Raw genomic sequence first — 23,406 nt, forward strand, 5'->3', positions numbered from 1 at the left:
GCTTGCCTGAAAAATTCTAATTTATGGGCACACGTAAAAACATTAAAATTAACTACAAATATGCGTGTCCGATTGCAAAACGATGACTCTGGTCAAACATTTTCAGATCAATTGCTGGCAATGGGAAACGGAAAGCTCCCAGTAGACTCAATTTCAGGACGTATACAACTACCTGCTGATTTCTGTAATTTAGTGACGTCCAAAAATGAATTGATTGAAAAAGTATTCCGAATATTCTAAAAAATTATAAAAATAATAAATGGCTAAGTGAAAGAGCGATTCTCGCACCCAAAAATATAGACGTCCACGAAATCAACAATATTGTTTTGACCAAGATTCAAGACCAGGCAGTCCTTTACAAGTCAGTCGACACAGTTTTGGAACCAAATGAAGCGTCCGCTTTGAAATTGCCTCTGAACTTGCATTCTACAGAAACTCCCACGTGCAATATTTCCAAATCATCTGGGATGGGTAAAGTATTGCAGCAATGCAAACTTATTATTTGGGATGAGTGCACAATGGCACACAAAAAATCGCTCGAGGCTCTGGATCAATGCTTGAAAGATTTGCGAGGGAAGTCGAAACCCTTTGGTAGCACCTTAATATTGCTTGCGGGAGATTTCAGGCAAACATTACCTATAATACCTAGATCAACTCCTGCAGACGAAATGAATGCTTGCCTGAAAAATTCTAATTTATGGGCACACGTAAAAACATTAAAATTAACTACAAATATGCGTGTTCGATTGCAAAACGATGACTCTGGTCAAACATTTTCAGATCAATTGCTGGCAATGGGAAACGGAAAGCTCCCAGTAGACTCAATTTCAGGACGTATACAACTACCTGCTGATTTCTGTAATTTAGTGACGTCCAAAAATGAATTGATTGAAAAAGTATTTCCGAATATTCTAAAAAATTATAAAAATAATAAATGGCTAAGTGAAAGAGCGATTCTCGCACCCAAAAATATAGACGTCCACGAAATCAACAATATTGTTTTGACCAAGATTCAAGACCAGGCAGTCCTTTACAAGTCAGTCGACACAGTTTTGGAACCAAATGAAGCGGTTAATTATCCATCTGAATTTTTAAATTCCATAGATCTTTCAGGGTTTCCACCACACGTGCTACAACTAAAAATAGGCGTACCAATAATATTGTTACGTAACATAAACCCACCAAAGCTTTGCAATGGCACTCGACTTGCCGTAAAAAAAAACAATGGAAAACCTAATAGAGGCCACAATCCTGACAGGGCCTTTTGAGGGTGAGGCTGTTCTTATTCCTCGCATTCCCATGATTCCAACAGATCTACCTTTTCAATTTAAAAGATTGCAATTCCCAATTCGATTAGCATTTGCAATCACCATTAACAAAGCTCAAGGTCAATCATTAGAAAAATGTGGTATTGATCTTAATACTGATTGTTTTTCCCATGGACAATTGTACGTTGCATGTTCGAGGGTCGGTAAACCTGACAATCTATTTATATGCAGCGAGAATTGGACAGCGAAGAATGTTGTATATTCGCAAGTTTTACGCAGTTAATTTGTATTTCGGAACAAAATGAAGCGGTTAATTATCCATCTGAATTTTTAAATTCCATAGATCCTTCAGGGTGTCCACCACACCTGCTACAACTAAAAATAGGCGTACCAATAATACTTTTAAGAAATATCAACCCACCAAAGCTTTGCAATGGCACGCAACTTGCCGTAAAAAAAAAAACAATGGAAAACCTAATAGATGCCACAATCTTGACAGGGCCTTATGAGGGTGAGGCTGTTCTTATTCCTCGCATTCCCATGATTCCAACGGATCTGCTTTTTCAATTTAAAAGATTGCAATTCCCAATTCGATTAGCATTTGCAACCACCATCAACAAAGCTCAAGGGCAATCACTAGAAAAATGCGGTATAGATCTTAATACAGATTGCTTTACCAATGTACAATTGTATGTTGCATCTTTGAGGGTCGGTAAACCTGACAATCTATTTATACGCACAGACAATGGGACAGCGAAGACTGTTGTATATTCACAAGTTTTACGTAGTTAATTTGTATTGTATCTATCTATCTATCTATCTATATAAAAACGAGTTGTGTGTATGCATGTTTGTTTGTTTGTAAAAAGAGCGTTTGCATATGACGTCATTATTAGTACATACGGCTTTGTATATGGACAGACAATGGGAAAGCCAAGAATGTTGTATATTCGCAATTTTTACGTAGTTTGAAACACATATATAAATCTATCTATATTCACAGGTGGGACACAGGGACACAACTACAATGGCGCGTAACTAATATGGCACGTAACTAATATGGCGCGTAACGACTTACGCGCGCGGGGGGGCTTGGGGGGGCGCGAAGCGCCCCCACCAACTAGGTGTTGGGGTGGCGCGAAGCGCCACCCCAACAGCTAGTATATATATATATATATATATATATATATATATATATATATATATATATATATATATATATATATAAATATATATATATATATATATATATATGTATATATATGAAAATAAGTTGTCTGTCTGTGGATCTGTGGATCAGGTGACGTCATGTTTCTGTGTCGGCTGACGTCATGAAATTAGTTGTCGTCATTTTTGCTTTGACGATGCTTAGTATATTGTAAAACACATTAATTTGGTTAATAATATACCATTTAAAACACCAAAATGAACATGCTGGAGTAGTCACTCGGTGAGAGAGGGTGTCAGAACGGAGAATGAAGGTCCCAGGTTCAAATCCTGGTTAGGCTAAAAAAGGTAAAAAACTAAAAACTAAAAAAAAAACTGAAAAAACTAAAAAAAGGCAAAAACTACAAAAAAAACTAAAAACTAATAAAAAAATAAAAAAGCTAAAAAACTAAAAAAACTAAAAAACTAAAAAAACTAAAAAAAAACTTAAAAAAAAGGAAAAAACTGAAAAATAGAAGAGAAAAAGAAAACTAATAAAATTAAGAATAAAAATAAAAAAAAATAAAAAAGATAAAAACTAAAAAAAAGTAAGAAGAAAAAACGAAAAAAAATAAAAAAGCTAAAAAAAAGGTAAAAGCCAATAAAAAGAAAAAAAGGAAAAACCGCGCAGTTAGATGAAGATCCACCTGGACAGCGAGAGTCAAAACATATCAAAACTGAAAATGATAGCTATGATGATTGGGTTTGGGATCTTGACTTGGATAAGGTCATCAATGCCTACCAGATTTTAGTTAAAAAAAACAAAGGTTCGACGATATGTATTTCATAGTGAAGCTGAAAAATAAAGAAGAAAAAGAAAACTGAAAAAAGAAAAAATGTAAAAAACTAAAAAATACTAAAAAGAAAAAACACTCAAAGAGAAATTACAGACCGGGACACAAATGGCGACCGGGACAGAGGGAATATAAATAACGACCGGGACACTCAAGGAGAAATTACAGACTGGGATACCGGGACACAAATGACGACCGGGACACAGGCAATATAATGACGACCAGGACACAGGTATTTAAGAATATCGTTCAAAGACAAATTTTTAACTGTAAGAAGACCGTTGAAAGAGAAATTTCTAATTGTAAAATGACTGAAGAACCTACAATGGCAACACCCGAGGAAGCTGCTCAAAACGAATGTATTCACGCTGAAGTAGCTGAGTTGGTAAAGCGTTATGTTTCAGGTTCTAGGTCCGAGAGGCTCCAGGTTTGAACCTTGGCTTTAGCATTAATACAAAAGAAGAAAAAAACTAAAAAAGGTAAAAACCACAAAAAAACTAAAAAGAAAATATATATATATATATTTATATATATCATCTTTTCCACAAAAAGAATAATTTAGTGCTTCTGCTTAAAAACAGCAATCGAATTGATGCCTCCTGATACGCAACTATCAACGAAGCGGCAATCGTTGTAGTCGGTGATCAGTTCTTACCTCGGGATAATATTCTTTATAGTTGTCTGTCTGTCTGTGGATCAGGTGACGTCATGTTTCTGTGTCGACTGACGTCATGAAGTTAGTTGTCGTCATTTTGCTATGACGGTGACGTCATTAAAGATATTTAAGACATATATGTTCACGTAAAAATCTATTAATTAAGTTTAAAATGACTGATGAACTTACAATGGCAAAAGTCGACGAATATGCTCAAAGAGTCTATGCCACAAAACTTGCTGCTGATAGAGAAAGTCAGAAAAGAAAGCGTGCCGAGGAATTAAAAGAACAGCAAGGAAACAGGCTTGAGGCTAAAGAACGCAAGACCACGCAGTTAGATGAAGATCCACCTGGACAGCGAGAGTCAAAACATATCAAAACTGAAAATGATAGCGATGATGATTGGGTTTGGGATTTTGACTTGGATAAGGTCATCAATGCCTACCAGATTTTAGTTAAAAAAAACAAAGGTTCGGCGATATGTATTTCATAGTGAAGCTGAAAAATAAAAAAGAAAACTGAAAAAAGAAAAAAATGTAAAAAACATGACGACAGGGACACAGGGAATATAAATGACGACCAGGACACGCTGAAAAATAAAAAATAAAAAGAAAACTGAAAAAAGAAAAATGTAAAAAACTAAAAAATATTAAAAAGAAAAAACACTCAAAGAGAAATTACAGACCGGGACACTCAAAGAGAAATTACCGACTGGGATACCGGGACACAAATGACGACCGGGACACAGGGAATATAAATGACGACCAGGACACAGGTATTTAAGAATATCGTTCAAACACAAATTTTTAATTATAAGAAGACCGTTGAAAGAGAAATTTCTAATTGTAAAATGACTGAAGAACCTACAATGGCAACACCCGAGGAAGCTGCTCAAAACGAATGTATTCACGCTGAAGTAGCTGAGTTGGTAAAGCGTTATGTTTCAGGTTCTAGGTCCGAGAGGCTCCAGGTTTGAACCTTGGCTTTAGCATTAATACAAAAGAAGAAAAAAACTAAAAAAGGTAAAAACTACAAAAAAACTAAAAAGAAAATAAATATATATTTATATTTTATATATATATTTTCTATATATTGTCTGTCTGTGTAACGATGACTCTGGTCAAACATTTTCAGATCAATTGCTGGCAATTGGAAACGGAAAGCTCCCAGTAGTGGGAAAGCCAAGAATGTTGTATATTCGCAATTTTTACGTAGTTTGAAACACATATATAAATCTATCTATATTCACAGGTGGGACAGGGACACAACTACAATGGCGCGTAACTAATATGGCGCGTAACGACTTACGCGCCCGGGGGGGCTTGGGGGGGCGCGAAGCGCCCCACCAACTAGGTGTTGGGGTGGCACGAAGCGCCACCCCAACAGCTAGTATATATATATATATCTATCTATATATATAAAAATAAGTTGTCTGTCTGTCTGTGGATGTGTGGATCAGGTGACGTCACCTGAAAAAACTGGATCAGGTGACGTCAAAACTGGAAAAACTAAAAAAAGGCAAAAACTACAAAAAAAAACTAAAAACTAATAAAAAAAAATAAAAAAGCTAAAAAACTAAAAAAACTAAAAAAAGGCAAAAACAACAAAAAAACTAAAAACTAATAAAAAAGCTAAAAAACTAAAAAAACTAAAAAAAGGCAAAAACTACAAAAAAAAACTAAAAACTAATAAAAAAAATAAAAAAGCTAAAAAACTAAAAAAACTAAAAAAACTAAAAAAAGGTAAAAAACTAAAAAAACTAAAAACTAAAAAAAACTAAAAAAAAGGAAAAAACTGAAAAATAAGCTAAAATAAAGGTAAAAACCAATAAAAAACTAAAAAAAAACTGAAAAAACTAAAAAAAGGCAAAAACTATAAAAAAAAACTAAAAACTAATAAAAAAAGTAAAAAAGCTAAAAAATTAAAAAAACTAAAAAAACTAAAAAAAGGTAAAAAACTAAAAAAAATAAAAAATAAAAAAACTAAAAAAAAGGAAAAAACTGAAAAATAAGCTAAAATAAAGGTAAAAACCAATAAAAAACTAAAAAGAAAAAAAGGAAAAAACTAAAAAAAATTTTCATCTAAAAAACTAAAAAAAACTAAAAAAGGTAAAAACTAAAAGAATGTGGATCGTGGATCAGGTGACGTCACCTGAAAAAACTGGATCAGGTGACGTCAAAACTGAAAAAACTAAAAAAAGGCAAAAACTACAAAAAAAACTAAAAACTAATAAAAAAAATAAAAAAGCTAAAAAACTAAAAAAACTAAAAAAAGGCAAAAACTACAAAAAAAACTAAAAACTAATAAAAAAGCTAAAAAACTAAAAAAAGGCAAAAACTACAAAAAAAACTAAAAACTAATAAAAAAAATAAAAAAGCTAAAAAACTAAAAAAACTAAAAAAACTAAAAAAGGTAAAAAACTAAAAAAACTAAAAACTAAAAAAAACTAAAAAAAAGGAAAAAACTGAAAAATAAGCTAAAATAAAGGTAAAAACCAATAAAAAACTAAAAAAAAACTGAAAAAACTAAAAAAAGGCAAAAACTACAAAAAAACTAAAAACTAATAAAAAAAGTAAAAAAGCTAAAAAACTAAAAAAAAACTAAAAAAACTAAAAAAACTAAAAAAAGGTAAAAAACTAAAAAAAATAAAAAATAAAAAAAACTAAAAAAAAAGGAAAAAACTGAAAAATAAGCTAACATAAAGGTAAAAACCAATAAAAAACTAAAAAGAAAAAAAGGAAAAAACTAAAAAAAAATTTCATCTAAAAAACTAAAAAAAACTAAAAAAGGTAAAAACTAAAAGAACTAAAAAAGAAAAAAATAAATGACGACACTCAAAGAGAAAGCGACCAGGACAAAAGGAATGTTCGATTAGCAATCAACAAAGCACCGGGACACAGGGAGTATAAATGACGACCAGGACATAAGTAAAAAAAAAAATTAACAAAACTAAAAAGAAGGTAAAAACTACAAAAAAACTAAAAAGAAAAAAAAAACTAAAAACTAATAAAAAAACTAAAAAATCTAAAAATCTAAATAAACTAAAAAAGAAAAAAAAAGGAAAAAAATAAAGGAGAAAAACAAAACTAAAAAACGAATGTATATATAGACCGGTACACCGGGATACAAATGACGACCGGGACACAGGGAATATAAATGACGACCGGGACACAGGGACACAACTACAACGGGGACACCGGGGGAAACAGGGGGATATAAATGACGACCGGGACAAAAAAACTAAAAAGAAAAAAAAACTAAAAACTAATAAAAAAACTAAAAAATCTAAAAATCTAAATAAGCTAAAAAAGAAAAAAAAAGGAAAAAAATAAAGGAGAAAAACAAAACTAAAAAACGAATGTATATACAGACCGGGACACCGGGACAGGGAATGGTCGATTAGCAATCACCATCAACAAAGCTCAAGGGCAATCATTAGAATCATGAGGTATAGATCTGAATACAGATTGTTTTCCCATGGACCATTATATGTTGCATGTTCAAGAGTCGGTAAACCTGACAATCTATTTATATGCAAAGACAATGGGACAGCAAAGAATGTTGTATATTCGCAAGTTTTACGTAGTTAAAACCATATATATATATATATATATATATATATATATATATCTATATTCACAGGTGGGACATAGGGACACAACTACAATGGCGCGTAACTATAATGGCGCGTAACGACTTACGCGCGCGGGGGGGCTTGGGGGGGGGGGGGCGCGAAGCGCCCCCACCAACTAGGTGTTGGGGTGGCGCGAAGCGCCACCCCAAAAGCTAGTATATATATATATATATCTATCTATATATATAAAAATAAGTTGTCTGTCTGTCTGTGGATCAGGTGACGTCATGTTTCTGTGTCGACTGACGTCATGAAGCTAGTTGTCGTCATTTTTGCTTTGACGGTGACGTCATTAATGGTATTTAAGACATGCGTTCACGGAAAAATGTTTAATTGTAAAATGACTGAAGAACCTACAATGGCAACAGCCGAGGAAGCTGCTCAAAGAGTCTATGCCAAAAAACTTGCTGCTGATAGAGAAAGTAAGAAAAGAAAGCGTGGATATAACCGGGAATATAAATGACAACCGGGACACAGGGACACAACTACAACGGGGACGCCGGGGGCACAGGCGGGATATATAATTGACGACTGAGACACAGGGATTGTTTGAATAGAAATTACAGACCAGGACACCGGGACACAAATGACGACCGGGACACTGGGACACCAGGACACAAATGACGACCGGGACACAGGGAATATAAATGCTATTTATATGCACAGACAATGGGACAGCGAAGAATGTTGTATATTCGCATATTTTACGTAGTTAAAAATATACATTTATATCTATCTCTATTCACAGGTGGGACACAGGGACACAGCTACAATGGCGAGTAACTAATATGGCGCGTAACGACTTACGCGCACGGGGGGGGGCTTGGGGGGGCGCGAAGCGCGCCACCAACTAGGTGTTGGGGTGGCGCGAAGCGCCACCCCTAACAGCTAGTATCTATATATATAAAAATAAGATGTCTGTCTGTGGATCAGGTGACGTCATGTTTCTGTGTCGACTGACGTCATCAAGTTAGTTGTCGTCATTTTTGCTATGACGGAGACGTCATTAAAGATATTTAAGACATATATGTTCACGTAGAAATCTATTAATGTTTAAGTTTAAAATGACTGATGAACTTACAATGGCAAAAGCCGATGAAGATGCTCAAAGAGTCTATGCCAAAAAACTTGCTGCTGATAGAGAAAGTCAGAAAAGAAAGCGTGCCGAGGAATCAAAAGAACAGCGTGCTAAAAGAGAAAGTGAAAAAAGAAGGCGTGCCGAGGAATCAAAAGAACAGCAAGGAAACAGGCTTGAGGCTGATAGAGAAAGAAAGAACAGAAAGCGTGCCGAGAAACTACCAGAGCAACGCGAAAGCAGACTTGCTGCTAAAAGAGAAAGTGAAAAAAGAAGGCGTGCCGAGGAATCACAAAAACAGCAAGAAATCAGGCTTGCTGCTGATAGAGAAAGTAAGAAAAGAAAGCTTGCCGAGGATTCACAAGAACAGCAAGAAATCAGGCTTGCTGCTGATAGAGAAAGTAAGAAAAGAAAGCGTGCCGAGGAATCAGAGCAACCTGAAAGTTATCGCCTGGCATTCAGGTACAGCCCAGTCGTTGATTATAGCTTGAGTAGATGTGTTCAAATCGGGACAATGTCTAAAATTTGTCCCTATTGCAAGGTCTTGAAATTCAATGGTGAGACAATGGGAATGTGTTGCGCCTCAGGAAAAGTTAAACTTCCTCTATTGGCTGCACCACCAGATTTAATTTTTACAATAATATCATGTAACCCCTTATCGACATTTTTATCAGGTATTTCAGCGGAAATCACATAATCAATTTCTATATAAAATTATAAAAATAATAAATGGCTAAGTGAAAGAGCGATTCTCGCACCCAGAAATATAGACGTCCACGAAATCAACAATATTGTTTTGACCAGGATTCGAGACCAGGCAGTCCTTTACAAGTCAGTCGACACAGTTTTGGAACAATTGTATCTATCTATCTATCTATCTATATAAAAACGAGTAGTGTGTATGCATGTTTGTTTGTTTGTAAAAAGAGCGTTTGCATATGACGTCATTATTAGTACATACGGCTTTGTATATGCACAGACAATGGGAAAGCCAAGAATGTTGTATATTCGCAATTTTTACGTAGTTTAACTCCTGCAGACGAAATGAATGCTTGCCTGAAAAATTCTAATTTATGGGCACACGAAAAAATATTAAAATTAACTACAAATATGCGTGTCCGATTGCAAAACGATGACTCTGGTCAAACATTTTCAGATCAATTCCTGGCAATTGGAAACGGAAAGCTCCCAGTAGACTCAATTTCAGGACGTATACAACTACCTGCTGATTTCTGTAATTTAGTGACGTCCAAAAATGAATTGATTGAAAAAGTATTTCCGAATATTCTAAAAAATTATAAAAATAATAAATGGCTAAGTGAAAGAGCGATTCTCGCACCCAAAAATATAGACGTCCACGAAATCAACAATATTGTTTCGACCAAGATTCGAGACCAGGCAGTCCTTTACAAGTCAGTCGACACAGTTTTGGAACCAAATGAAGCGGTTAATTATCCATCTGAATTTTTAAATTCCATAGATCCTTCAGGGTTTCCACCACACGTGCTACAACTAAAAATAGGCGTACCAATAATACTTTTAAGAATTATCAACCCACCAAAGCTTTGCAATGGCACGCGACTTGCCGTAAAAAAAAAACAATGAAAAACCTAATAGAGGCCACAATCTTGACAGGGCCTTTTGAGGGCGAGGCTGTTCTTATTCCTTGCATTCCCATGATTCCAACGGATCTGCCTTTTCAATTTAAAAGATTGCAATTCCCAATTCGATTAGCATTTGCAATCACCATTAACAAAGCTCAAGGTCAATCATTAGAAAAATGTGGTATAGATCTTAATACTGATTGTTTTTCCCATGGACAATTGTATGTTGCATGTTCGAGGTTCGGTAAACTTGACAATCTATTTACATGCAGCGACAATTGGACAGCGAAGAATGTTGTATATTCGCAAGTTTTACGCAGTTAATTTGTATTGTATCTATCTATCTATCAATCTATATATAAACGAGTTGTGTGTATGCATGTTTGTTTGTTTGTAAAAAGAGCTTTTGCATATGACGTCATTATTAGTACATACGGCTTTGTATATGCACAGACAATGGGAAAGCCAAGAATGTTGTATATTCGCAATTTTTACGTAGTTTGAAACACATATATAAATCTATCTATATTCACAGGTGGGACACAGGGACACAACTACAATGACGCGTAACTAATATGGCGCGTAACGACTTACGCGCGCGGGGGGGCTTGGGGGGGGCGCGAAGCGCCCCACCAACTGTGTGTTGGGGTGGCGCGAAGCGCCACCCCAACAGCTAGTATATATATATATATATATATATATATATATATATATATATATATATATATATATATATATATATATACATATATATATATATATAAAGTGAGTAAATCTTAAATTCACCTTTCTCAAAAAAGGAAATTTAGGTGTGTCAGAATTGGTTGGATGCTGTAACATATCTGCACTAAGTTTTGCAACTTGTCATTCTAAAAGGATTAATAAATACACAAACAGAACAAAACGGATCTCACCTGATCCTCCGGCTACCCATTTGATACCAATCCACCAAAGAAGAAACATGGTCGAATGATGATAAATATGAAGGAAAGACAGCTGATTAGTTTTCTTCCTCAGTATGAAAATCAAAGAATCACTCATTTCTATAAGCCGAGAAAAATAATACCACCAAAGGGCGCTTGCAATCTGTAAAGCATTAGAAAAAACATCTTTAGACAATGCTCAGAAAATAAATTCTCTGTCTCAATCAGTCAAGCTATAAAAAGGTGAAGGCATCTAAAATACATGTAAGCAAAGCAACCAAAAAACTTCCACATACATTTTTGGATCAGGTTTGATCCTCCAATGAGAAAAAGTTGAATGAGAAAAAGTTGAATGTCATTCTTGACTCTAAGAATCTGTTAACCATCCAGCTCGATTTTCCCGCTGCATAAGTATTAGGCCTATGCCCAATGCCAAATATGGATGTCCAAGTTTTGCAGGGACTCTTACAATTCTACTGGCACCACTCCAGAGGATCCAAAATGTAGTATCAGGGATGAGTTGTAGGACCCATCCACTAACTTTACAACCTCAACACAGCTCAACAGCAACTGTTTTGCAACTTAACAACTCAAAGGAAAAAACCTAGGCAAATGGCTTACATTTGACATACCCAGCCCTAATTTTTTAGCAGCCGGGCACTATGAATTTTAAGATAAAAAACGTGTTAAGGAAAAAAAAAAGTGGATTTGTCCATTAGTTCATCTTGCACTTGGAACTTTAAAAAACATTATTTAGGCATTATTTTTTTTTTTTATAAAATATGTATCTTAATGTTAATGCACGAACTATACTCCATAAATACGTATCTTAATCTTAAATATGTATCTTAATGTTAATGCACGAACTATAGTCCATATATGTTGCTGACTAGCAAATAATTATGCACTTTTAACATTTCATTGTTTCCTTGCAGGTGAATAAATGCAACATATCCTATTCAAATATACCATGGAGACAACCATGATTTTACAGTGCATTCCTGTTGAAGCAATATTCGAAATAGCATAATTCCAAAGAATAATAACAGTTGATATATATAGAACTGCAATAAGATTATTTTTCACCTGTCGCCAAGTCCTACGAAAAAAACTTAAAAGCAAAGATACCATAAAAGAGCCCCCCCTCCTCTTCAATAATAAAAAGACTCCAACCCAGTGATAACCAGTTTGTCATTAGATCTCAGCTATGTCCTTGATTTTTTTGGTATCACGAAATAGAAACCTAAAGTTGGATATTGAAGTAGTCTACCGTAGCCTATGCATGTTTTAACTCATCTTAATTCTTTGGATTTTAGCTTATAGGAACAGCCTTTACTTAAACTGAGCCCAATGAATCATAATGTCTAATCTGTTTTCGAAACTACAATTTGGATTTAGAGATACTTTAAACTTTCCCAAAATAGGTTCTCCTTTTACAAAATATTACTCATTCGCAATAGCGCAACATGTAGAAAATGAAACTTCTTAAGAGGATTCGATACTTTAAACATCATTTTGTGAGCCTCAACGTCGGCAGACTGTCTCAAAACCAAAGGGTCTATTAACGAATTCTCTCAGAAGACTACTATGACGAACCTTTAAAGACAGTGAGGCTGGTAATGCTGAAAAAATTATCATTACTCCAGAACTAAGACATTCAGTTCATTCTGACTTCAAAATCAATGACCTCTCTCAAAACAGTGATAGAGCCTATTTTTATCAATCGACCAAGTATTGTGGCAAACGGGCTAGGACGACCCTGTGACGGTCACTCAGTTTAACTAGTCTAGCCCCAGCACCCAATCCCCTGCTGTAACATAAGTCTCTTCACATGGCTTGTTTTAGAATAGACTACATCTTGTAAACAACCTTCGGGTATAACACAATTTAGGTTAAGTCAAGGTTCACATTGAGAAGGAGCCAAACTCATTCTTGTTCCTTAGATTATTCTTTAATGATCAGCGCAAGCGAAAATGATACGTCTTTCCACCAAATAGGGAGTAAGCCTAAATGATTATAACCAAAACTTTTTACCAAATTGAATGGCTTCAATTATACAGTTTCACTAGGAACTTAATTACAATTCGAAATCTTGAAAAATTAACTGTGCGGAAAGTAAACGACTTACAAAAGTAGAATTTTGCCAACTCCTACCATAATTACTAGTATAACTGCCCATACAGTACTACTGCTCTAACAGTTTTACCACGAGACCTCCTACTGCAACTAAAGTTGCTACTGCAACTCTTACCGCTGCTCTTACTGTGTTGCGAGAGCAGCACTTTGGTTTTGTCGTGTTTTTTTTTTCCTAGCACCCTGATTTCAGCTTTCCTAGAAAGTAGTAAGGATTTTTACGGAAAGTGTGGACCTTAGGCCTGATTGATGAATATGACTTTGCATTTTACAAAAGCTTCGTAGAACTCTTGCCTGGGGCCAAAAATCTATTGTTTCTACCTATTTCTGTTCGTGATTTAAGCTGAGTTTTATCATTCGTTTTTTTTTACACTTGGGATTGCGGTAGGGAAATGGCATCAGATGTGCCTCTTAAACTTTAAAAGTTCTCTCATTCCTACCAGTTTGAAAGTTTAAAGGGGTTGCCAACTTCAGTAGTAAGGTACACACTGAAACCAAAAATAGGCCGATACCAATAGTGAGACATATAGGGGAGTTTTAAGCAACAATCGGCTGTTAGCTCATAATCATCTTCGGCAATGAGGGGTTCACAACTTTTGCTAGTTGGTGTACCTATTTTTCATTTCTGGTGTATTTGATGGTAAGGCCAATTTGGTTCCAGTGGTAAGACATGTAGGGAACTTGTAAGTAATAATCAGCTCTTAAGCTACAATACTAATCCCCCAAATGCTTTTACTGGTATTACCGCTACTCCTACAAGGACTACTAAAACCACATTGACTTACGTTTTACGTAAAGTGGACATTTTACACTTTGTTCCAGTCAGAATCATGCAAGGATTTTACTATGCTGACTAAAAGAATCACTTAGACAATAATCCTAAATGCCCAAACTGGTAATTTTGAGAGGTATATTGCAAGAATATATAAAATTGCAAAGTGAAGTTTGGTAGATTTACTTTACAGAAGGTGTCAAACCCACACAACATTACACTCCTACTATGACTATTCCCACTTGAATTGATTATATTAACTCAATATTGATAAGAAATATAACACTTACCCTGAGCTCATATACATTATTACTGTAATTTACAGGTTGACAATAATAATTGTAGCCTCGTGCAGTGGAAGAGACTGCAAGCTGCAAAAAGAAATATTATAATTATTAATAATTAATATTAATAATATAATTATAATTATTAATTATATAATTATTACAATATTATATATAGTAACTTTCCTTTTCAGCCATCAGAAGACAGGTTGTTCAATCTTCCAATATACGTTTGCTATTTTTGTCAAAGTTCTTATTAAAATTAAAAGTATGAAAATGGAAACTACTGTGGCAAAAAGATAACTGGTACGATTAGTCTCAGAAACACCATTAGCATAAACGGTAAATATTTTGCCCAATTATACAGAAATCCCTCAACAGACATATATTTTATTCACGTTTGACATGTAAAATTCACTAACAGTGACACAATAGGCGCGCAAGAGAGCAAGATAGCGAGATAGCGAGAGAGAGAGAGAGAGAGAGAGAGAGAGAGAGAGAGAGAGAGAGAGAGAGAGAGAGAGAGAGAGAGAGAGAGAGAGAGAGAGAGAGAGAGAGAGAGAGAGAGAGAGAGAGAGAGAGAGAGAGAGAGAGAGAGAGAGAGAAAATTCCTTAATAAATGAAATTTAATTCCTTAATAGCTGCGAAATGGAAAGTAATTTCGAATAGAAAAAGCTGTCAAACTCTGATACTGAAATCAATTTTGGAAACGACCGAAAAACAAGGAATTGAAAATCCTGAGAAGAGGAGGGAGGGTCCTAGATTAACCAAAAAAAAAAGAAAAAAGAAATGAATGATCTTTAGAAGTCCTAGTAAGATATTTTTTGTGTAACATTCACACACAACTGCAAAAAGACAGGGAAATTCCTTTACTATTATTGGTTTGGAGCACATTGACAACTTCCCGAAAAAAAAAATGATGATTGATGGACAATTTTCATTATTTTACCAGATACACAATCCCAACAAGGTCAAAAATTTCTCACTATACATAATTTCCAGTCAAATTGTCAAATAAGATGCTGAAGTAACATAAGACAATCCCAAGTTAAGACTAAGAATGATTCATAGTACCATAATTCACTGAGAATTGATATGCAAAATCAGTCGTGAATATATCTTATATATCTCCATTCAGGGCAACTGGACAGAAAAAAGGAATAAATTCAATTCCTTAAACTGAAAATCGGCAATTTGAATTTGATAATAAATTTGAATATTGTACTGAATTTTCAGTACAGAATCTTAAACATAAACGACAACAATTTTTATACCTATTATTAAACTTACTATTAAAACTATTAAACTTTATTTTAATAGTTATTATTAAACTTAATAGTTATTAAGTTATTTAGACTTAATAGTTATTTAAACTTATTTAACTTAAAGTTATATATATAGTTATACATAGTTATTAAAGTTATTTTTTTAAAGTTACTTTAATATATAGTAATTAAAGTTATTTAAACTTAATAATTATGATTAAACTTACTATTACTACTAATATTTTTATACTATTAAAAGATATAATTAAAACTTATAAATAATAATTAAAATATATAATATAATATATAAAAATAATAATTAAAAATATAATAAAACAATTTTTATACCTCTTGAATAACTATTAAAAAATATAATTAAAACTTGAAACAAAAAAGACATGACTGAGCTTGCAATGACTTTATTCGCCTTGCACAAGACACAATTTCAGATAAGCCAGAATTAACACCAGTTAAACTGCTGTGCAGCAATGATATCTACCGTATATCTAACCACCCATCGCCATTTAACTACTACCAAGCGTTTATTATAAGTAAATATTAAAGGTACATCGAAAAAGAAACAAAGCCCACCACAGCTCATACCTCATAACCAATATACAGGTTTAGTACACTCATAGCAAGATTATACACCACCATCACCCATTTCAGTGAAAACGGCTTACGTGCAGACATGTACTTTGGTCCATAGCTAACAACAAGAAGATACACCAATGTTATAGCTAGTGTTGGCCATGGACTTTGCATAAGAAACCATGATTCAACTCTTGGATCTGGAATTAAAGGAAACAAAAGATTAACAAAGACCTCCAGTTCAAGACGACTGATGGTAATCAGATTGTAACAACCAAATAGGTGAACACAGATAGTGAAACCTTGTTTGGACTTATTTTTTGGGGGGTTTTCTGATATTACTAAAATACTTTTCAAGAATTTTTTTAAGAATTTCGCTGGATTTTATTCATTTTGTCAACTGAATGAGCAATATTTTTCGGTTAGCCCATCGAGACCTTCATCAATGAGGTCACAGTCCTTCATCTTCTTTCAACTTCAGGAACCTTCTTTCAGCACCAAAACCAGGATTGCTCTGATGGATGTATATGAAATGTTTAGCAAAATTGACACAAAGAAGTACTAAGAGACACTGTCATTAATTAACTCTTCTAATAAGATTGTCGAAACTTAAGAAAGTGAAATCAGGTGCACACATACCATATTTACCTATAACACTCAACACAAAGCATAGTTCTTTGAGCAATGACTTTTCAATATTATCTGGTATTTATTTAGGTAAGGAATCGATTGTATTACACTGTTATTTATTTTGTAAGCAGACAAAACACAAGCCATAGTTATTGTTTGAGATGTATACAAAAATGCGTATGAAATCAGAAATCTGGATAGGAGAGCAGTTAAACCTTGATTGGGAATGTGACGAGGAGGAGGATAAGAGTTTAAAGTGAGGAAAATCAAATCTAAATCGGACGTATGTGGAAGGTGAAAAGAAGTTATATCTTATAAGTTGATCCTCAGTATAATTATTAGTAAGCGTTGAGTAAACATCAATGATTACAATTGGTAGGCGTCAAATAATGTTTTAGTAGACTGTGTCAATAGGAGCTAAAAAATTTAAACTAACACATAACTCATTGACAAGTAAGAAAAAGAAGATATTTTTTGTCTTTGATAGAAAAAAAGGGAAAAACTATGAGATATGACACAATATTTTTCTTGTAATTTAGCTCAAACAACACAGTATACACACTTTTAAAACATTCCCTAGCAACATCATATAGCTTCAATCTATATTACTAGAAAGGAAAAAGCCTTCTTTTTTTTAGCAGGAACTAGTAACAAACAAACTACGTTGTCATAACCATTACCAAGGCATCGTTTAAATTAAACATCATCATAGTGCGAAAATACAGTTGTTGTGTTGTTTTTTTGTCAAAAAGGTGACTTCATTCTGAAACTTGTGTTTTCTTGATTACAAAAGCACGTATATGTAGCAATTTCCTTCAAAACAAGCCCATAAGCAGCTCTCTATGATGTTCCAGTGCCCTGCTAGCTGCAGAGAAAGAGTGATTTCCACTCAAAAAGGGATTGCAAGTTCCCAGAATAGGGTTTCGGCAAAGGCGATCCAAAAGATGTACTTTGGGTTTTGATCAAACACCATTCTTTGGGGGGTTTCAGGCTATTTTATTTTGGTTACTATGGCCCATATTTGTCTTTGACTAGATTGCAGCTACCACTACAACCACATTCAAGTTCTTCTAGTTAAAACGTAGCACTTGATAACACAATAAAAAGGCTGCAGTCATTTTTCTGTTGATACTGTGCATGTTTTGATAATTGATTTCAAGTTAATTTTGATTTAACCCTTATATTTCTATTTTTTATTTTACTACTTATTTTAATTCTACATGTAAACGTTCTTTTTTATGACAGGAATGCTTTGAAATAAAATTATAGGCATAATCCCCATGTTCAGACACAGCCACGTTTTCCCGGTAAATATCCTTATGACAGGAATGTATTCAGCTCCTCCTCCTGCAAAGAACAGACTGCAAAGCAGTCAATAAAAGACCACCCCTCCCCTCCCACAGACAACAGGTCAGATATGGATTTCATTGATACATAAAAATTGATTGAGCGAGCAATACCAATGGGATTTTCTGTTGTCCAGGAACAACTGTGGTATAAGGGACAACTTAAATTGCCAATAAGCCATGGAAAGTTCAATTCGAAATTACTCTGTATTGTGAATATTATGTTTATACCATCCATAAGCTCATTGTGCTTACATTGAATCACATTTACTTGTATAGGCTACATTTTTTCCAGTTCTGTAACGGAAAATAGATTCCTTCTTCCTATGAACAGTTTATGGATTAAGAAGAACGTTATTATAAGTAAATTCTAGATGGCATGGTAATTACTCTTCACACAGTAACTTAATTAAGGAAAGAGAATGTTACCTAAAGGCTTATTTCTATAGGTGCACTAAGCTAGAATGAATGAAGGAGCATTATCTTTCAAAAACAAGAGCCAAGAGCTCCTATGGCACTTGTGACGATGTCGGAAGAGCCAACAGCCAAGAACTCATATGGCATGAATTCTAGCAAAATTCTAAGAATCAATAGATTGATTTAAAAGGAAAATCAAAGGCTTAATACCGTTCGGGATTTAAAATTACAGCTCTGATAAACGAAGTCTTTCTAAATATCAAAATTCATTAAGATCCGATCACCCATTCGTAAGTTAAAAATACCGCATTTTTTCTAATTTTTCCTCTCCCTTCAGTCCCCCAGATGATCGAATAGGGGAAAATGACTGTCATAAAGTCAATTTGTGCAGGTCCCTGACACGCCTACCAGTTTTTATCGTCTTAGCACGCCCAGAAGCACCCAACTCGACAAAGTACTGGACCATACTACGACACGTCAGTGAGCCGAGTTAGAGTCTATGGCGAAGAAACCGAAGAATTCCTAGTTGAGTTTAGAGTAAAACAAGGGTGTGTCCTCTCTCCGACTCTGTTCAATTATTGCATCGATTGGGTGCTTAAAATGCTCTGTCGTCCAGATTGGCATGCAGGAGCGCAGATTGGACAGAATCTCTCACTGACTGACCTCGACTATGCGGATGATGTTGGCCTCCTGTCAGATCCCGTAGAAACTCAATACATGCTTGGCAACGTGGTGGCCTCGGCAGACCTGATCGACTTGAAAGTATGCACAGAGAAAACGAAATTCATGAATATTAACCACGACACAGGACCATTCTCACTAACCGTCAACCAAGTTCAGCTGGAAAAAGTCAACCGTTTCACATACCTAGGCTCCCAGATTTGTAGTGATGGATCTCCCGACGCTGATATCCAACAGAGAATACAGAAAGCGCAGACAGTCTTTGCCTCCCTTCGAAAACCCTTACGGAATCGCCGTGAAGTCAGTGTCCGAACGAAAGTTCGAATCTACATAGCACTAGTCCGAACCGTTCTCCTTTAAGGATGCGAAACATGGTCGGTAAAACTACAGCATGAGAATACACTGAAAGTGTTTGAGCATACTTGTCTGCGAAGAATTCTCAGAGTACAGCTACGTGACCGTATCTCCAACGCGGATATACGTCGAATGTGCAACATTCAGAGAGATGTTGCGCTCACTATTAAAGGACGCTGTTTGAAATGGTTGGGCCATGTATTACGGAAACCGCCAGAGTACCTGCCTCGCCAAATACTTCTAGTTGAGCCTATTAGCTCCTGGAAGAGACGCCAAGGAGGACAGAGGAAGAACTGGTGGAACCTGGCCAAGTCAGACCTTGAACCTATCGGGGGTTTCAGAAAGTTCGGTCACAGATGGTCCACTCAGTGGCTCGTTTTTGCAGAGCAGCTGGCAGAAGTTTGAACAACACGGTCCAAGAACGTCTCCAAGATCATCGATGCCAGGCGAAGTGGAAACGCCTGATTCCCGCCACAAGTACAAGTAAGTAAGAACCCTCCACCCCCCCCCCCCAAACTCCCTCAAAGAGAGCGGATCCAGTCCGGTTCCGTCAATGACGTATCTAAGACATGTGCTTATTCTTCCCACCAAGTTTCATCCCGATGTTTGCACTCTAAGCGTTTTCCAAAATTTCCGGTTTCCCCGTCAAACTCCCCACAATGTCACTAGATCTGGCCGGGATTTAAAATAAGAGCTCTGAGATATTAGTTCCTTCTATTATCAAATTTCATTAAGATCCGGTAACCTGTTCGTAAGTTAAAAATACCTCAACTTTTCTAATTTTTTCGACTTAACAGCCATCCACCCCCCTCCCCCGCAAAGAGAGCGGATCCAGTCCGGTTATGTAAATCACGTATCTAGGACTTATGCTTATTCTTTCCACCAAGTTTCATCCCGATCTCTCCACTCCCACCGTTTTCAAAGATTTTCCCATTTTCCCCTCAAACTCCCCCCAGTATCACCGGATATGGTCGGGATTTAAATAAGAGCTCTGAGACATGAGGTCCTTTCTAAATACCAGATTTCATTAAGATCCAATCACCCATTCGTAAGTTAAAAATACCTCATTTGTTCTAATTTTTCCGAATCCCCCCCAACTCCCCCAAAGAACGCAAATCCGGTCTGGTTATGTCAAATACGTATCTATGACTTGTGCTTATTTTTACCACCCAGGTTTCATCCCGATGCCTCCTCTCTAAGCGTTTTCCAAGATTTCAGGTTTTCCCTCCAACTCCCCCCAATACCACCGGACGCGATATGGATTTAAAATAAGAGCTCTGAGTAGCGAGTTCCTTCTAAATATTAAATTTCATTAAGATCCCATCACCTGTTCGTAAGTTAAAAATACCTCATTTTATCTAATTTTTTGGAATTAACCGAAATAACCCCCTCCAAGCTCCCCCAAAGAGAGCAGATCCGTTCCATTTATGTCAATCACGTATCTAGGACTTGTGCTTGTTCTCACCACCAAGTTTCATCCCAATGTCTCCACTCTAAGCGTTTTCCAAGATTTCCCCCAATGTCACCAGATCCGGTCAAGATTTAAAATAAGAGCTCTGAAGCACGAGATCCTTCTAAACATCACACTTCATAAAGATACGGTCAACCATTCGTAAGTTAAAAATACCTCATTTTTTCTAATTTTTCCGAGTTAACCCCTCCCCCCAACTCCCCCAAAGAGAGCAAATCCGGTCTGGATATGTCAATCACGTATCTAGGACTTGTACTTATTTTTCCCGCCAAGTTTTATACGTTTCCCAAGATTTCAGGTTCCCCCCTCCAACTCCCCCCAATGTCACCGGACCCGGTCAGGATTTAGAATAAGAGCTCTGAGTTACGAGGTCCTTCTAAATATCAAATTTCATTAAGATCCAATCACCTGTTCATAAGTTAAAAATACCTCATTTTTTCTACTTTTCCGAATTAACCAAAATAAGTCCCTCCACACTCCCCCAAAGAGAGCAGATCCGTTCCGATTATGTCAATGACGTATCTAGGACTTGTGCTTGTTCTTCCCACCAAGTTTCATCCCGATCTCTCCACTCTAGGCGTTTTCCAAGATTTCCCCTAATGTCACCAGATCCGTTCGGGATTTAAAATAAGAGCTCTGAAGCACGAGATCTTTCTAAATATCAAATGTAATAAAGATACGGTCACCCGTTCGTAAGTTAAAAATACCTAATTTTTTCTAATTGTTCCGAATTAACCGCCCCTCCGCTCCCCCCGGACAGTTAAATCGGGGAAGCGACTATTTCTAATTTAATCTGGTCTGGTCCCTGATATGACTGCCAACTTTCATCGTCCTAGCTTATCTGGAAGTGCCCAAACTAGCAAAAGCAGGACTGACAGACAGACAGACCAACAGAGATCGCGATCGCTATATGTCACTTGGTAAATACCAAGTGCCATAAAGAGTGTTGTTGGCCTTCGAGCAACAAAAGAGAGCTGGACATCTTAAATATATTTTTCTTCAACAAGATTCAAATATAAAGTTCTCCAATAATAGATATTAAAAGGTAAAAAGCTTTGTAAATTATGTTATTTTGTGCATCATATTTTCAAAGAAATTAAAAATTGGTATAGAAAGAAAAGTTTAAAATCAATCCGCAAGAAACTAACAAAAGACACTGGCATAAAAAAGGTAAAAATGATATGTCTACCTGCTATACTCATGCTCCAAGAGTAGAAGTCCGACAATTTTTTACAGTATTGTAGCAGAGACATATTAATTCAGGATTCTTTAACCTTTTCAAGTGCTTGAAAATCATGCAGCTTCCGAAGACTGTTTGAACAAGTCTATAAGCAATATTCTACTTCAGATCTGGATACCTTAAAAAATAGAGCTTATTGCAATGAGATAAGAAATTTTAACTCCAACAACTCTTGACGAACATTTTAACGTAGAAAAACAAGCTATTCAACATAGCAAATTCAAGTTCTCTATCTCATTACATCATATTGATATTAGAGCAGACTATAAATAAAATAAATAACAAGATTAATACTGTTTAAAACTGTTTAATACTCCCAATATTTTTTCTCCGACTATATAGAAAAACAAATGTACTTTTTGACCTTACAGCATAACTTATAGAAAATAATTACCATAGGCGTGCAATAGCGTTGCCTAATTAAAGAGCAATGTAGGCCCACTGTATTAGTATTTTTTTTTTTTAGACCAGGGCAGTTCATATAGAAAGTTTTCATAAAAAATTCAAAAGGACTCATTCGAACGGAAAGTGAAAGGGCTAGGGCCCTTTTTGATAATCAATAATGACTTTTTTAACAAATTTTTAAAGCGTTTTTCTATATCATTCTTTGAAAAGTGATTCTTTTATCCTCGTGGGGCGTAAAAACTACTTCTAAGTTTAAATACTTGCATATAAAGCTGACAATTTAAGCTGGAGAGCAGATATAGGTTTGACGAAAGGTTTCTGACAATGATAAAGAAGGGGGATAGTAAGCAGGTCCGAGGGATATGGGGGAGGATGGAGTGATTTATTAGCGGCAAATTTAATGGCGAACAGAATACTTGTTGAAAATAAGATGTATTCTTTTCATTCATGAAAAACTAAAATTTTGTTTTTTTTAAGAAAAATTCTGACAAATGCTCATATCCCCCAAAAGGACAAGGACATGCGAAGACCTGATCCATCTGCGGTCCATTGACTCTCGTGGAAAGCAGTGAGAATGCTACCCCATCGGCTCCCAAGCCCCATGGCAGTGAAGTTGTAGGGGCATCAAGACTTGTGCAACCTGTGCAAGGGGAAGATG

At 35.5% G+C, this 23,406-nt stretch overlaps 1 protein-coding gene across 2 annotated transcripts in view; it reads right to left on the bottom strand.

Moving 5' to 3' along the window:
• LOC136025195 (very long chain fatty acid elongase 4-like) overlaps nucleotides 1–23,406 on the bottom strand; it is a 55,240-nt gene that overhangs the window by 17,256 nt on the left and 14,578 nt on the right. For both annotated transcript variants that reach the window (XM_065700995.1, XM_065700993.1), the window contains exons 3-6: nucleotides 22,293–22,461; nucleotides 16,217–16,404; nucleotides 14,355–14,435; nucleotides 11,151–11,322 (exon numbers count right to left, since the gene is read on the bottom strand). In XM_065700995.1, coding sequence (XP_065557067.1) covers nucleotides 11,151–11,322; nucleotides 14,355–14,435; nucleotides 16,217–16,404; nucleotides 22,293–22,356 — 505 coding nt within the window. In that variant the 5' untranslated portion in view covers nucleotides 22,357–22,461. The remainder of the gene's footprint in view (nucleotides 1–11,150; nucleotides 11,323–14,354; nucleotides 14,436–16,216; nucleotides 16,405–22,292; nucleotides 22,462–23,406) is intronic.

The sequence above is a fragment of the Artemia franciscana genome, chromosome 3 (assembly GCF_032884065.1).
Source record: "Artemia franciscana chromosome 3, ASM3288406v1, whole genome shotgun sequence".
NCBI classification, from domain to species: domain Eukaryota; kingdom Metazoa; phylum Arthropoda; class Branchiopoda; order Anostraca; family Artemiidae; genus Artemia; species Artemia franciscana.